We start from the raw sequence: 12,236 nt of genomic DNA, 5'->3' as shown, positions 1-12,236 counted from the left end.
GATCAAACAGCCCTCTCATGCCAGCTCACATTCAGCATGAAGCTACCACCTAGATTTCCAAAGCACCTCTCAAATCTCATCAACCTTTCCCTGTAAGGGATCGCCCCCCTCCTTCCTTGGGAATTTCCAGCTCCTTTTATTTTGCATGTCTCCATGACAACTCAGGAATACCAGACTTAGAGAAGGCCTACACTGCTACAAAGCAGTAATGTTTTTAGGCGGTTTCACAACGTTTGAGTGTGGCCAGATTGAGACAAACTAGTAATCTGTTGACAGCTGACACCCCATTTCCTCTTCCACTTCCTTCCCTTCCAAATGCTCTCCCCACCAAGCTGCTTTCTACTTCTCCCGACCTTTTTCTTTCTCTTAACTTGGTGCAGGAACACCTACCTGACCACAGGGATCAAGTGGACCCAATCCAACTTATAAAAGCAAACAAACAGCCCAGGGACAAGGCTGCGGGTTCAGTGCGAGGACCTGAATACCCCGTGCAGGCAGAGGAGACCGAAGGCTGGCCAGGTGGCCACAGGAGCAGGGCAGTCCCCACCCGGTGGCAGGAGGACATCAACTTGTGAATAGAGCTGCACCCAGGCAGTGTAGCTGGGACAACTCCGGATTCGTATTGCTCAGGGCTGGGGTAAAAGGCGCATTTACACTGCCTGCTGGCCCATGGGGGAGAAGTGCAAAGATGGACCGCTTTGAGCGCGTTTATCTTCTGTCAATTCTTCGCCTTTACTGTACGCCAGCGTCTCAGACAACGCACTCCTTTGGGACAAGCGTGTTTTCAGCCCCAGCCAGGACCGCCCGCGCCCGCCGCTGCCCCCAGGGCTGAGAGTGCCCCCGCCGGAGACGCGACCCGGGAGAGACACCGGTGCGGGGCTCCACTGCCGGTGCGGGGCTCCACTGCCGGTGCGGGGCTCCACTGCCGGTGCGGCCCGAGCCCGCCCCCCGGGCGTATCCCCCCGTTCCGCGCCCGCCCAGAGAGGGTCCCCCCGCTGGGGCAGCGCGGACGCGGCCCCGCCGAGCTCCCCCCGAGGGACGCGGGACCCTCATGCTGCGCTGTCCGCCCCCACCACGGCCGCCCGCCCGCCGCGTACGCGCGCTCCCGCGGCCGGTGCGCGCGCGTTCGCCCTCCCTACCGCCAGCGCCGCTGCCCCGTCGCCCCCCGCCTGACAGCGAAACGCCGGCGCCTCCGAGGGACAGGCAGGAGGACGAGGACAAGGACAGAGGCCCCGGCCGCCCCGCCGCCCCCGGGTCTCACCGTCCCGGCCCCGAGCGCCGCTCTCGGCCATGGCGCTCGCGCCAAAGGCTCCCGAAAGTGGCGCGAGACGGGAGCCCCGCGCGCCGCCGCCGGGGCCGCATCCAATCAGCGGGCGCGGGGGCGGGGGCGGGGCCGCCCGGGACGCTGGGGGAGCGCGGCCCGCGCGAAGGGCTCGGCCCGGCCCGGCCCGGCCGCCTCCCGCCCCCGCGGGGTCCGGAGCGGGAACGGAGCCCGGGGGCGGGCGGAGACGCTTCCTGCGAGAGGCCTGCACCGCCGGGCCGCGACCCAGGCCTGGGTCGGGCCCGCTGCTGCTGCCGCGTCTTTGCAGGCGCTCGTTCGGCGTCAGGGCCCGCGGTACCCGCGAGTTGCGTCTGAAGGATCTGAGCAGGGCTCCATCTGCTGCAGGGGCCCATAGCCCGTACGGGTCCGGTGCCTCAGTTGGGGTAAATCCATGTGTAAATGCTTTGTCGTAAATATATAATGTCTCAATGTTATGTATAAAATATATCTCTTGAGCTGGTAGGAGGCGGTGGTTGATGCCAGTTGGATAAAAGCTGGAGCCAGGCGTGAGGGTGAAGCATCACCTGCAACATCGTGGTCGGCGGTCAGTCAGTCCCTGCTGGGAAAAACGGGCATTTCCCACACGGTTTCCATCGACATGTAACCACTGAAGGTTGAACAGTGATCATGACAAGACTAACATATATAGAAGCCATGGTGTTCTTTTTGCATATTTAAAGTAGGTATTATGCTCTATCACAATATTCAGTAATTTCAGTAAATTACTCTCTAGAATCTTTCGGAGGCAGTAGTGGCTGGCCAGCTTAGTGACAAAATATGGTTTTATATATATCTCTGTGTGTGTGTATATATCTTATATAAATATATTTTACATAGTTATAATTACATGCACATAGAGTTTTTAATATATATATAATATTGGATGCCCTCCTTATTTTCCAAGCCCCTTTTCATTTTTATTTTCTTGCTACAAATTAAAAAAAAAAAAAAAAAAAAGTAGATTCGGACTGGATTTCTGATATCTCAAGAGGCCAAGTGGTGTGTGGAAGGTTCTGAGAAAAGACCCATCAGACCTTTGTCCTTGCATACCCCTGACTTGGTCAGGGTGGGGAGGTGGGGTATGTTCTGTTCATTTTGATGCTACAGAGATACCTTCACTCAAGTCTGTCAAGAGTACTTACACAACAGCCTTCAGCTGAGGAGCAAGGACTGTGTCCATAAAAAGATATATTTCAGTTTCAAGCATAGATGGGGAAAGTTTTTAACAGCTTCAATTAAGACAAATGGAGCTTTACAAGTCCTCTCTTCTAAAAGGGTTCAGATCTGTCTGTGTATGCATTCAGAAACCCAGGGAAACTGATGGGGTTCATGCTGTTTCACCACAGATTAACCTCAATATTTTGTCCAAAAACATCAGTGCTGGCCAGTCATTACTCAAAGAACCTACCACCTTCATTTGCAGAATTTTGTAGAGAAGCATTTACTGCTCATAAAAATATACAGGCACTGACTCCAGCTTCTTGCAAAGGCAGGTGGCACCACAGGGCTCTCTCCTTAGGGCTGATACGCTTTTGCAGAAATGTGAACTAGTATTATTTGGTCTGGATATACTGATTGTTTCCAACTCTCCCAAGGAGAGGATTTATATGGTTCTGAAAATGAAAATTACTTTCCTTCTTTCTCCACCAGGACTCCTTTGCATTGGTAAGAGAGAAATAAAAAACCTCCTAATCCTCCCAACTTACATACCCAGGTGCTAGTACAACATTATCCCACTGCTGGATCTAGTCTTGGGTGGAAGCAGACGAGTGACCCCAGCCACCTGTGGCAGCTCCCTGGTGCTGAGAGAGGCTGGACACCTTGGCAGCCAGAATGCCCATTCCCAGGGAGAATGAGACCCCTCTTTCAGCAGTACGTAGTTAATAGGCCAGCTTAGCTGTAGCAAACCTGCATCCTTGGAAACACTGACAGCTACAGGAAGAATGCCTCTCTGAACTACTGTCCTGGTTTCCACTGTGATCAAGTTGATTTTCTTCCTAGTAACCGTGCTGTGTTTTGGATTCTGGAAATAGTAATGCTGATAACACACTGATGTTTTGGTTCTGCTGAGCAGTGTTTACACTAAGTCAAGGGCTTTTCAGCTTCTCACCCCACCCCACCAGCAAGGAGGCTGCAGGGCACAAGAAGCTGGGAGGGGACACAGCCAGGACAGCTGACCCCAGCTGATATTCCATACCATAAGATGTTGTGTCCAGTATATAAACGGGGTGGGGGGGGAACTGACCAGAGGCCACTGCTCAGGAACTGTCTGAGCATCAGTCAGTGGGTGGTGAGCAATTGCACTGTGCATCACTTACTTTGTATATTCTAATTACTGTTGTTCTTTTCCTTTTCTCTCCTAGTAAACTGGTTTTGTCTCAACCCCCATATTTTACTTTGGGTTTTTTCCCCCAGTTCCCTCCCACATCCCACTCAGGGGGCAGGTGGGAAAGTGAGTGACTGGCTGTGTGCTGTTTAGCTGCCTGCCAGGTTAAACCACAACACCTACAGACAGCCTCTCCTTCACAGCAGTTTGCTTTACTTCTTTTTTTAAACATGTGCACAAACCAAGATCACATCACCAAGCATGATGTGGGATTCAAAATCAGAAGTTACTCAATTTTTAAGCTACAATACATAAACATTTATAAAATAACAATATCTCTAAATTCTTCAGTTTGAATAAAAATAGAGTGCCACTGCATTTCACATATACCTAGCCTTCACATGCTTTGGATTTTTTAATTGACTGGATTTCAATGTTTTTGATTAAAATTAAACAGTACTCTTTGTCAGCTGTCACATGAACAGTGGCATGTTTGTCATTCAGGTGGTGCCGTCATTTGAGCCAGTACACAGTGATACAGTTAATTTCCCAAACTGAAGTTGTTGCCATAGCTCCACTGTGGGATAGTGCAGATCAAACAAAAGACTTTTTCATGGATACTAGTTCAATCCTGACATTCATCTCTGGCCATAACAAGAATGCATCTGTTTCTAACAGCACAACATAACAAACATATTTAAATGCTGTAGGAAAAAAAAAAAAAAAGATTGGGGGAGCAAGGGATGGGCTTTGCTTTGGGAAGGAAAAATAACCCAGCAAGATTTGAGACTTCCTCTGCTAAAGGCTTCATCACAGCAAATTACTTTGAGCTGATCTTTAACCTCCCTTTGGACAATCATACAAGAACAACTTTGCTCAATTGTCTTTTAAGAACAAGAAGTGGGAATTCTGCTGGTGGTTCAGAGCCAACAAGTTTTCCTCAAGACAAGTGTGATAGCTGCAGAGAAAAGTGCAAGACAAGCAGAGTAACGAAGATGGTAGGCAGCCAAAAACACAGTATGGAAGAAGAAGCTCAGGAAACTCCCAGATATCAACAAAAGGTGACAAAGATGTATTTTCTGTTTTGTTTTCTCAAAGCTGTCATTTAAATATGTAAGTTATTAATAGTAAATACTGTAAACTCATTGCAAGTGTTCCAAGATAATATAAACAGTAGTTTACATTGACATAGGAAAGTACAAATGGGGTATAGTACCAAAACTAAGTTAAATGGACAAAGTAATTATTGAGGATTATTTTTGTCTTCCTTTTATTGACTAGAGTGTGCTTGATCTGCTGCAAAAGCAGTAGGACAAAAAGTTAAAACTCTCAGATTCAGATGTTACACATTAAGCTTATGGTTGGTAATGCTTTTGATGATGGAAAAGAATCCGTTAAGAGTGGTGGTATAGAAACAAGGCCAGTAAATCATGAATGACAGCAAATTCACCTGTACTATGTCTACCTCAAAATGCTTAAATATTATTATATTGTTGTTAAGTGCAGACTGTCTTTGTGAAGAACTGTGTGTGTGTGCATGCTGCTCAAGATATGAGTGTATATGTTCTATGTGTATGTTTCCTACAGACATGGAGTATTTCATTATCTTACTTTTAATCATTACACTGGTCTGAATTGATGCACATTATCACTAGATTAACTTCAAGTTTTTCCTTCTAGTTTCATCCAGCTCTGACCACTTCTGCAGCTGCTTACTAAACAGTGCTATTCATGTGACATTTCAACATGAATTTAACTTTTCAGAGGACTAAACTCAAAAAAAAAGCACAGATTCCATAAATTAAAAGAAATCTCAAATCATTACTTTACAAGATGTATTTGCTTTCAAAACTCTTCATGTATAGGTAACTGACAAGTATGAAAAAAATAAATGCTTCTCCTTTTGTTTATCAATAATGATAATGCAGACATTTATGTTAAAAGCATAAATTCCTTCCTTACCAGGCCTCTGAATGCCTTTTGTTCACTGCACATCTCATTTTAATTTCCTACCTGAGTTACTTCCTAACATCAGGATGAAGAGAATAAAGTTGTTATTAGGATGTTAAGGCTCTGAAATAAAAACGTGAAATAGAAAAAAGAACACGTACTAATTTCCATTATGATAGAAAAAAAGGTCTATGGAATGAACATTCAGAGATACTTCTTTTCTTTCTTAAACAAACACAATTCAATTCTGATTGCAGTTAAATTACAGCAAATCCTGGTAACTGGACCAGAATTGGTGGAATTATGCTAACTGGAACAGAGAGCAGAATCTCATCACCTGCTTGCCTAATACAATATTCCTATTCAAGCCTAGAAGAAAAGTACAAAATATTATAATATACATTAAATAGGGAAGACAAGTGAGAGCAAACTCACAGAAAATGAGCCCTCACATAATTATAATTCTAAGAATTAAGTCTGATACCAATGGTATTCAAGAGCATACAGTTATTGCCACAGCATGAAAGTCTCTGTTTTAACTACTTTCAACGCTCTCTCTTTGCAATTGCACCAAAATGAACAATTATTGTATAAGCAGAACATTATTGCAGAGAGGCTGTTAAATTTCAAGACCTGGCTGAAGATCAAATGTGATTCCATGCATGAATACTCTCAGCATTCACTATTTCACATCCCTTTGGCAGAAAGGAGGACAGCATCATGAGATGCTGCAAAGTCTTGTAATCTTGACAACTGGTTGCTGGACTGGTGCTAGGGAAGGACTGTGAGCAGGGCTGCCTGGAGATGGGAGTTAGGATCAGCTAGGACAAGTCCATGGTGATGAGACTGGTCTCAAAACAAACCACAAACACAACTCAGGATCAGCTCTGGTGATGGTAACCTGGGTCAGATGCAGCCCAGTGATCACCAGGCAAGTTGTAGAATGGTCTGGGTTTGAAGGAACCTTGAAGGTCATTTAGTTCCAACCCATGTGTCACAGGCAGGGACGCCTTCCACTGGACCAGATTGCTCAAAGCCCCATCCACTTCCACTGGGGAATCACCAAACAAGTCCATTGGACAAGGCAGGTTCCAGGTCAGGCTGGGGAGCCAGGGACATGGCTGTGGCTGAGCTGGATGGAAACCACCGCTCCTACATCTCAGCTCCAGCAAGGACCAACAGCGCAGGCCAGAACTCAGAGCCCATGAGCAGAGGGCAGAGGACCCAGGTGAGGCTTGGTCAGGGCTGTCAGTGCCCTCACAGCCTTGGCGACAGCTCCCATTCCCCACAAACAAGGTGTGTCCTCACACGTGAGAGCTCAGAAGGGGGAGGGGGTTTAGTTGGTGTGGGTTGTCAGTGGATAGCTTTATGGACACTCAACCAGGGCAGGGACAATGGCCTGGGAAGGGGCCACAGCAGATGAAACTAGAGGGTGGCAGGAGCCCTATAGAACAGCCCCAAGGGGCTGCCAGGTGGGTTCTGGGAAGAGGTTCACTCAGGAGCTGGGGTTCACTCAGGACAGGGGGCTAGTACAATGAGGATACCAAAGTCCAGTCAGGCTGATGGCACAGGAGGAATTGCAGGAGAGGATCCCACAGAGCCATGGGCCAGGCCCCAGCTCAGGAAGGTCTGATCTTGCTATCAGGGTGCAGCAAGGGGCAGCTGCTCCATAAGGACAGGGAGACAATGACATGATATGGCTGGTGGGGGTGGGGGACTTGACACCCAGGGCTACGTCCCACAGACCCAGGCAGGGTGAGCTGGCAGGCCCAGCTGAGAGTCCAGATCATCACACAAGATTTTGGACCTGCCTTATTACCACAAGCAAGGCAGAAACACAAGTCAGATCACAAATCAGGTCAGGTGTGGTGATGGTGTCTCCTTGTGTTTTCTGTTCCAGTGGCATCTAATCTTGCTTTCCAATACTGGCAAGTCACAATTTTTTCATTTCTTTCAAGTCCAGCTTTTGATTCTTCCTGTGGACACTAGCAGGAAAGTAACTGTGAACCTGAGAGGAAAGGTCTTTCCAGTTAGGCTTGGTACTTGATTTGCCTTAGTTTAGGCAAAATGGAAGAAGCTGTTACGGGAAGAGGCATTCAGATAATAACTAGCTACCAGATAGTCATTTTACAGTACATAAAGTAGGTGTTTTGCCTTAAATAAAATACGTGTCTTTACCCAGATTATGAGACTCTCCAGTTATTAAGTTTTTGGTACCCAAAATATTAATGTGAATGTAAAAATCACTCAAATGCAGTTTACAGTATGATTTTTTATGTTTCACTTGGCAGGTTTGCATCTGGAATAGTATGGGAAAAAAGCTGTGAAGGCACTTGCATGAAATATTGACAAATGGAAAGATAAAGGTTGACAGGCACAGTGGAGAGAAAAAAAAAAGTATTGGAAACTTGTAATCCTGGAAAAGATAGTGCGACAGAATACTGATGATCAGTCCAAGAAATTTGAAATTGAGCTGGCAGAAAAGGAAGGCACCAGAGAGATTGAAAATAGATAGAAGTGAGTGCAATACAAATATGTTCAAGAAAGGTAGTCTTAGCTTTGTGTGGATTTGAGGAGATTGGAGTGCTTATCTGGAAAGCCAGAAGAAGAGAAAAAAGGATAGGAGGGATAACAACACAGTTTAAATGTAAATAGTAAAGAGATTTTTCTTAAATTATGTTTTATCTGTGACAATAAGAAGGAGGGCAGAGAATATGAATCATTTAGACGAAGTTTATACTGAGATAGATAAAGTAGAGAGAACTGTAGCATTCAGCATTGTATTTCTTGGTAGCAGTAAAGTTGCAGCTGTAGTCCTATGCTTGCACCACTCTGTAAGAAATCTACAAAGAACCCAAAATAGAGCAGGGAGGATAATGAAAAAAAGTATAACATATGAAAATGAAAACATTATAACATGTAACCTATGAGAAATTATTGCAACTGGGACAGTTTAGAGAAGTCATGAAACATGTAACAAAAGTACCAACCTGCCTGCTGAATGTCAGCTCTCTACTCCAGATCCTCAAACTATTGTTTCAAAATCTTAACCACAGTAGTCATACAAAAGCCAAGGAAAGTAAATCTGTTCTCTGTGTCCAGTAGAAAAAGCAAGCAGTGACAATAGTTTGCAGCAATGGAGGTTCAGATCAGACATTCAGAAAAACTTTCTGGTAAGAGTGAACAGTGTTGGGTGGATTAAATAGATAATTTGGGTTCTGGGAAGGGAAGGACCAACAGAGGTTAGCTAATCTAAGTGCTTTCTAACCTCTGAGCATCCATCAGGAAAGTCTCACTGCTGAGAATCCCTCAACCCTTCCCTAACAACATTTACTCAGTAAGTAAAAGCTTGATTATTAAAATTAGCAAGGACAATCTATGGCAGCTGGAGTGGGGTCAGTAGCTCTGACCGAGGAAGCTGTGACCGGTGCAGAGAGATGATCCCAAAAGGAATCGCCTTCCCGAGGCCCAGTGTCTTCCCTCAGCTGCTGGCAGGAGGGCCCGTGCAGAGGCTGTCAGCTCTTCAGTGATTGTCAGCTCGTGATTCCAGCTCAGCTCTGCAGGGCAGCCTCCAGGCCAGACCAGGGAGAGAGACGAGAGGCTCGTGTAGCTGTTCCACATGGGGAAGCTTTATTAGTTCGGCGAAGGAGAGCCAGGGACAAACATCTCTCCATCTCGTAGGGGCAGAGGGCTGCCTTTATAGGGATACAGGGGGTGGGTGTCAGAGGGTGAGGGCCAATGGGTTACAAAGGATCTGCATGGGGTCTCCCAGAGGAGTCTGGGTCTGTCTTCTTCTCGCCGTAACTGGAGTAGCTCCCTTTCCAGGGGAGTTCTGCTGGGAGTTTGAACACTCTCCTTATCTCAGCAGACGTCCCTCCAGGGTGGGGGCTGGGCATACTCCACAACAATCTAATAACAAGACAGACCAACTTAACATTTCCCACCATCTCTCTGACTCTGGAAGAATGAAATGAAGACAGATACCCTCTTGGTCAAAACCCAGCCATGATTTCTCACCATTTTCTTCAGAAGTGCTTATAAAAGTAGTTCATGAAAGAGCAAGAACACAAAGAACCTGCCCCGAAGTGGGTAACCCCACTTATTCAAAACAGTGCTACAATCACAGATGAATGGCATCACCAAAGGCCACTATTTTCAAGAATTTGTGTATTTCAGGTGGTTTACGTGTAAACCATATCAGAATTAACATGACATTTTTAGTTAAACTCTTACATAAAGACTGACTAATTTGATTCTATACAAGTATCCTCGTATACGGATTTTATTAAACATCCTTGAACATGGATTTTATTAAACATCACATCACATCTTCACTATGGAATTGTGGAAAGAACCAGGTATAAAATCACACCGTACCAAATCCCATGTTTTTACTTTTCATAATTTATGGACTTTAATTGCACATAGAAAAACTTTGTGGATTTAATCTGCATACATTTTATAAGACTATTTCATAAATAGTAAATATTCTTGATTTATTCTGACAAAAAGAGGATCATTTATAAGTACTGTGTGTTCCACTGGAATGATGAACTGCATCTTAAAAATTAATTAAATCTACACTATCAGCCAACATTACATGGAAGCAGCAAAGTGATTGGTGTTGGAGGCAATGAAAACCTCTAGGGTGAATTGAAATTCATACCTTTCATTCTCTACCTTTTTTTCCCATCTACACAGGATGGAAAAAATATCTACCACTGTGGGATTTTAATCTCAGTCTAAAAATATATGATTTAACTAATTGATCATCTCAGCAATAAGGTATCTTTTTCTGCTATTTTTAACTATTAATTCTAGCACGTCTAGAATTAGCATGACATTGATAGATACATAGATACATAAATACAGGGATTCGTGCATACACAGATACATACATAGAAACACAGGATTTTAACAAATCTGCTCCAGACATAAACCATTCCTTTATCATACAAAGTCTTGCAATTGACCTTACAAAGTCTTGCAGTTAAAACCTTCAGTATCCAAAATATATCCATTGAAGCAAAATTCATTGAAGCTCATCAGTTAAATATTCAATAATTTATTCTGTTTTCTCGTAGATGCTTGGCTTTGAAGTCAAACATTATTTAACCACACAGTTTTTTTCATGGTTTCCTGATGACTTTTGAACAGAAATTACCTGAGGGTCTGCTTCTCTTCCTTATGACTCAACTATAGGTCAGAAGACTTTTGCAGCCCCTCTCAGGCAAAGACCATTTTAAATGCAACTTCTGCTGTGCTAACTAGTGCTTGAGATCCATGAAGCTCAGAGAGGCATGACACTTTCAGTTTAAGAAATGAGAGGATTTAAATGTAACATCTAAACATATTACCTTTTTTATCTTTTTCATACTTTGAGAATTTATTGTTGCAGTTTGAGAACTGAAGTTCTGTATTAAAAAACCCCAAACCACAATGTGTCAGGTGGAACCTTCCTAACAACTGAGGTTTTTTCCCTGTTTGGTGCCTATTTAATTCAGACCTTGAAATTAGTGTTAGGAAGATTGGGATCATGGTTTCCTTGCTTGTTTGCCTGTAATTTATACACCCTGGGACAAGATTTTTATGCATCAGATGTCTGTTCAACCCAAGCAGGTGTTCCAAAGAGCTCAGTCATTAAAGGCCGTGGCGATGTGTCCCTGTTACTTGTGAAGAAGTAGCAGGAAGCTGCCCAGGAGACCATGATCAGCCTGGCACAGGATATTGGTTTCAGAAAATAAATTAGATGCATGAACCTCCCCACCCAAGACTCTTGCTCCACTATTCTTTTAAAAGCTGGCTGACTTGTAAGGATTCACAGAAGACCATCTATTGAGCTTTTCCAATCAAACCTAATTTGTATTTATTTATTTTAGAGAGTAAAGAAGACACACTCCAGCCTTTTGAAAGCTCATTTAGCCCCAACAGCTAGAAGATGATGCAGTTTAGGATACCTTATTCAAGATACCAAATATGTTGACTAAGATTATCAGACAAATTCCATTCGGACAGACATGACAGAGCCTACATCCTTCTCTCTGCCATTATTTCAACTTCCTCTCTCTCCTGTAATGAAGTACACAACATTTTTTTTCATGGTCTTCAAACAGAAGAGCAGAATACACAAAGTATTCACCAGAGGTGGAAATTAAATAAGCAGCACAAAAAGTATTCCGCTTTCACTTTGAAATTCTGCCCCAGCTTAGATAGGTGATAACACTACTGCAAGAGAGACATCATTCTTTAATGTTACATGTATATGGAAAAGCTTATCTGTAGGCAAGATGAATCAAAATGCACCTGGAGTCAATAGCACACTCTCAGCATGAAAGCAAAGATGAAATTCGGCCTTTCATACTCAAAAGAAATAGAAGGCAAGGGAATTTGCATTTCCAGTATATTGGCAATCATCCATCTTCAAGAAAGTCCGCTTCCCTTTCATCTCTATTCCTGTGCACCTGCCTGGTCAGGGAGGGCTGGACACTGACCCTGGATATGGATATGTCCATACCTGGTGCTACTCCTTCAGGACACCAGCACTGGTCTCCGAAGAGCTGGCATACGTGGTTGGGTTTATAAAAGGGCTGCCTGCTACCTATGGCTGCTCCAGCCCTAGCACTGCTCATCTGTGCTGTC

At 44.5% G+C, this 12,236-nt stretch overlaps 1 protein-coding gene across 3 annotated transcripts in view; it reads right to left on the bottom strand.

Annotated features, from left to right (window-relative positions):
• Positions 1 to 1,298, bottom strand: part of POLA1 (DNA polymerase alpha 1, catalytic subunit) — a 186,557-nt gene extending 185,259 nt beyond the window's left edge. For all 3 annotated transcript variants that reach the window (XM_082278622.1, XM_082278624.1, XM_082278623.1), the window contains exon 1: positions 1,262 to 1,298. In XM_082278622.1, the coding sequence (XP_082134748.1) occupies positions 1,262 to 1,292 (31 nt within the window). In that variant the 5' untranslated portion in view covers positions 1,293 to 1,298. The remainder of the gene's footprint in view (positions 1 to 1,261) is intronic.
• Positions 1,299 to 12,236: the final 10,938 nt, after the last annotated feature.

The sequence above is a fragment of the Coloeus monedula genome (genome assembly GCF_965178545.1).
Source record: "Coloeus monedula genome assembly, chromosome: 3".
Classification (NCBI taxonomy): domain Eukaryota; kingdom Metazoa; phylum Chordata; class Aves; order Passeriformes; family Corvidae; genus Coloeus; species Coloeus monedula.
The sequence above is the reverse complement of the archived record's forward strand: the minus strand, read 5'-3'. Positions and strand labels throughout refer to the sequence as shown.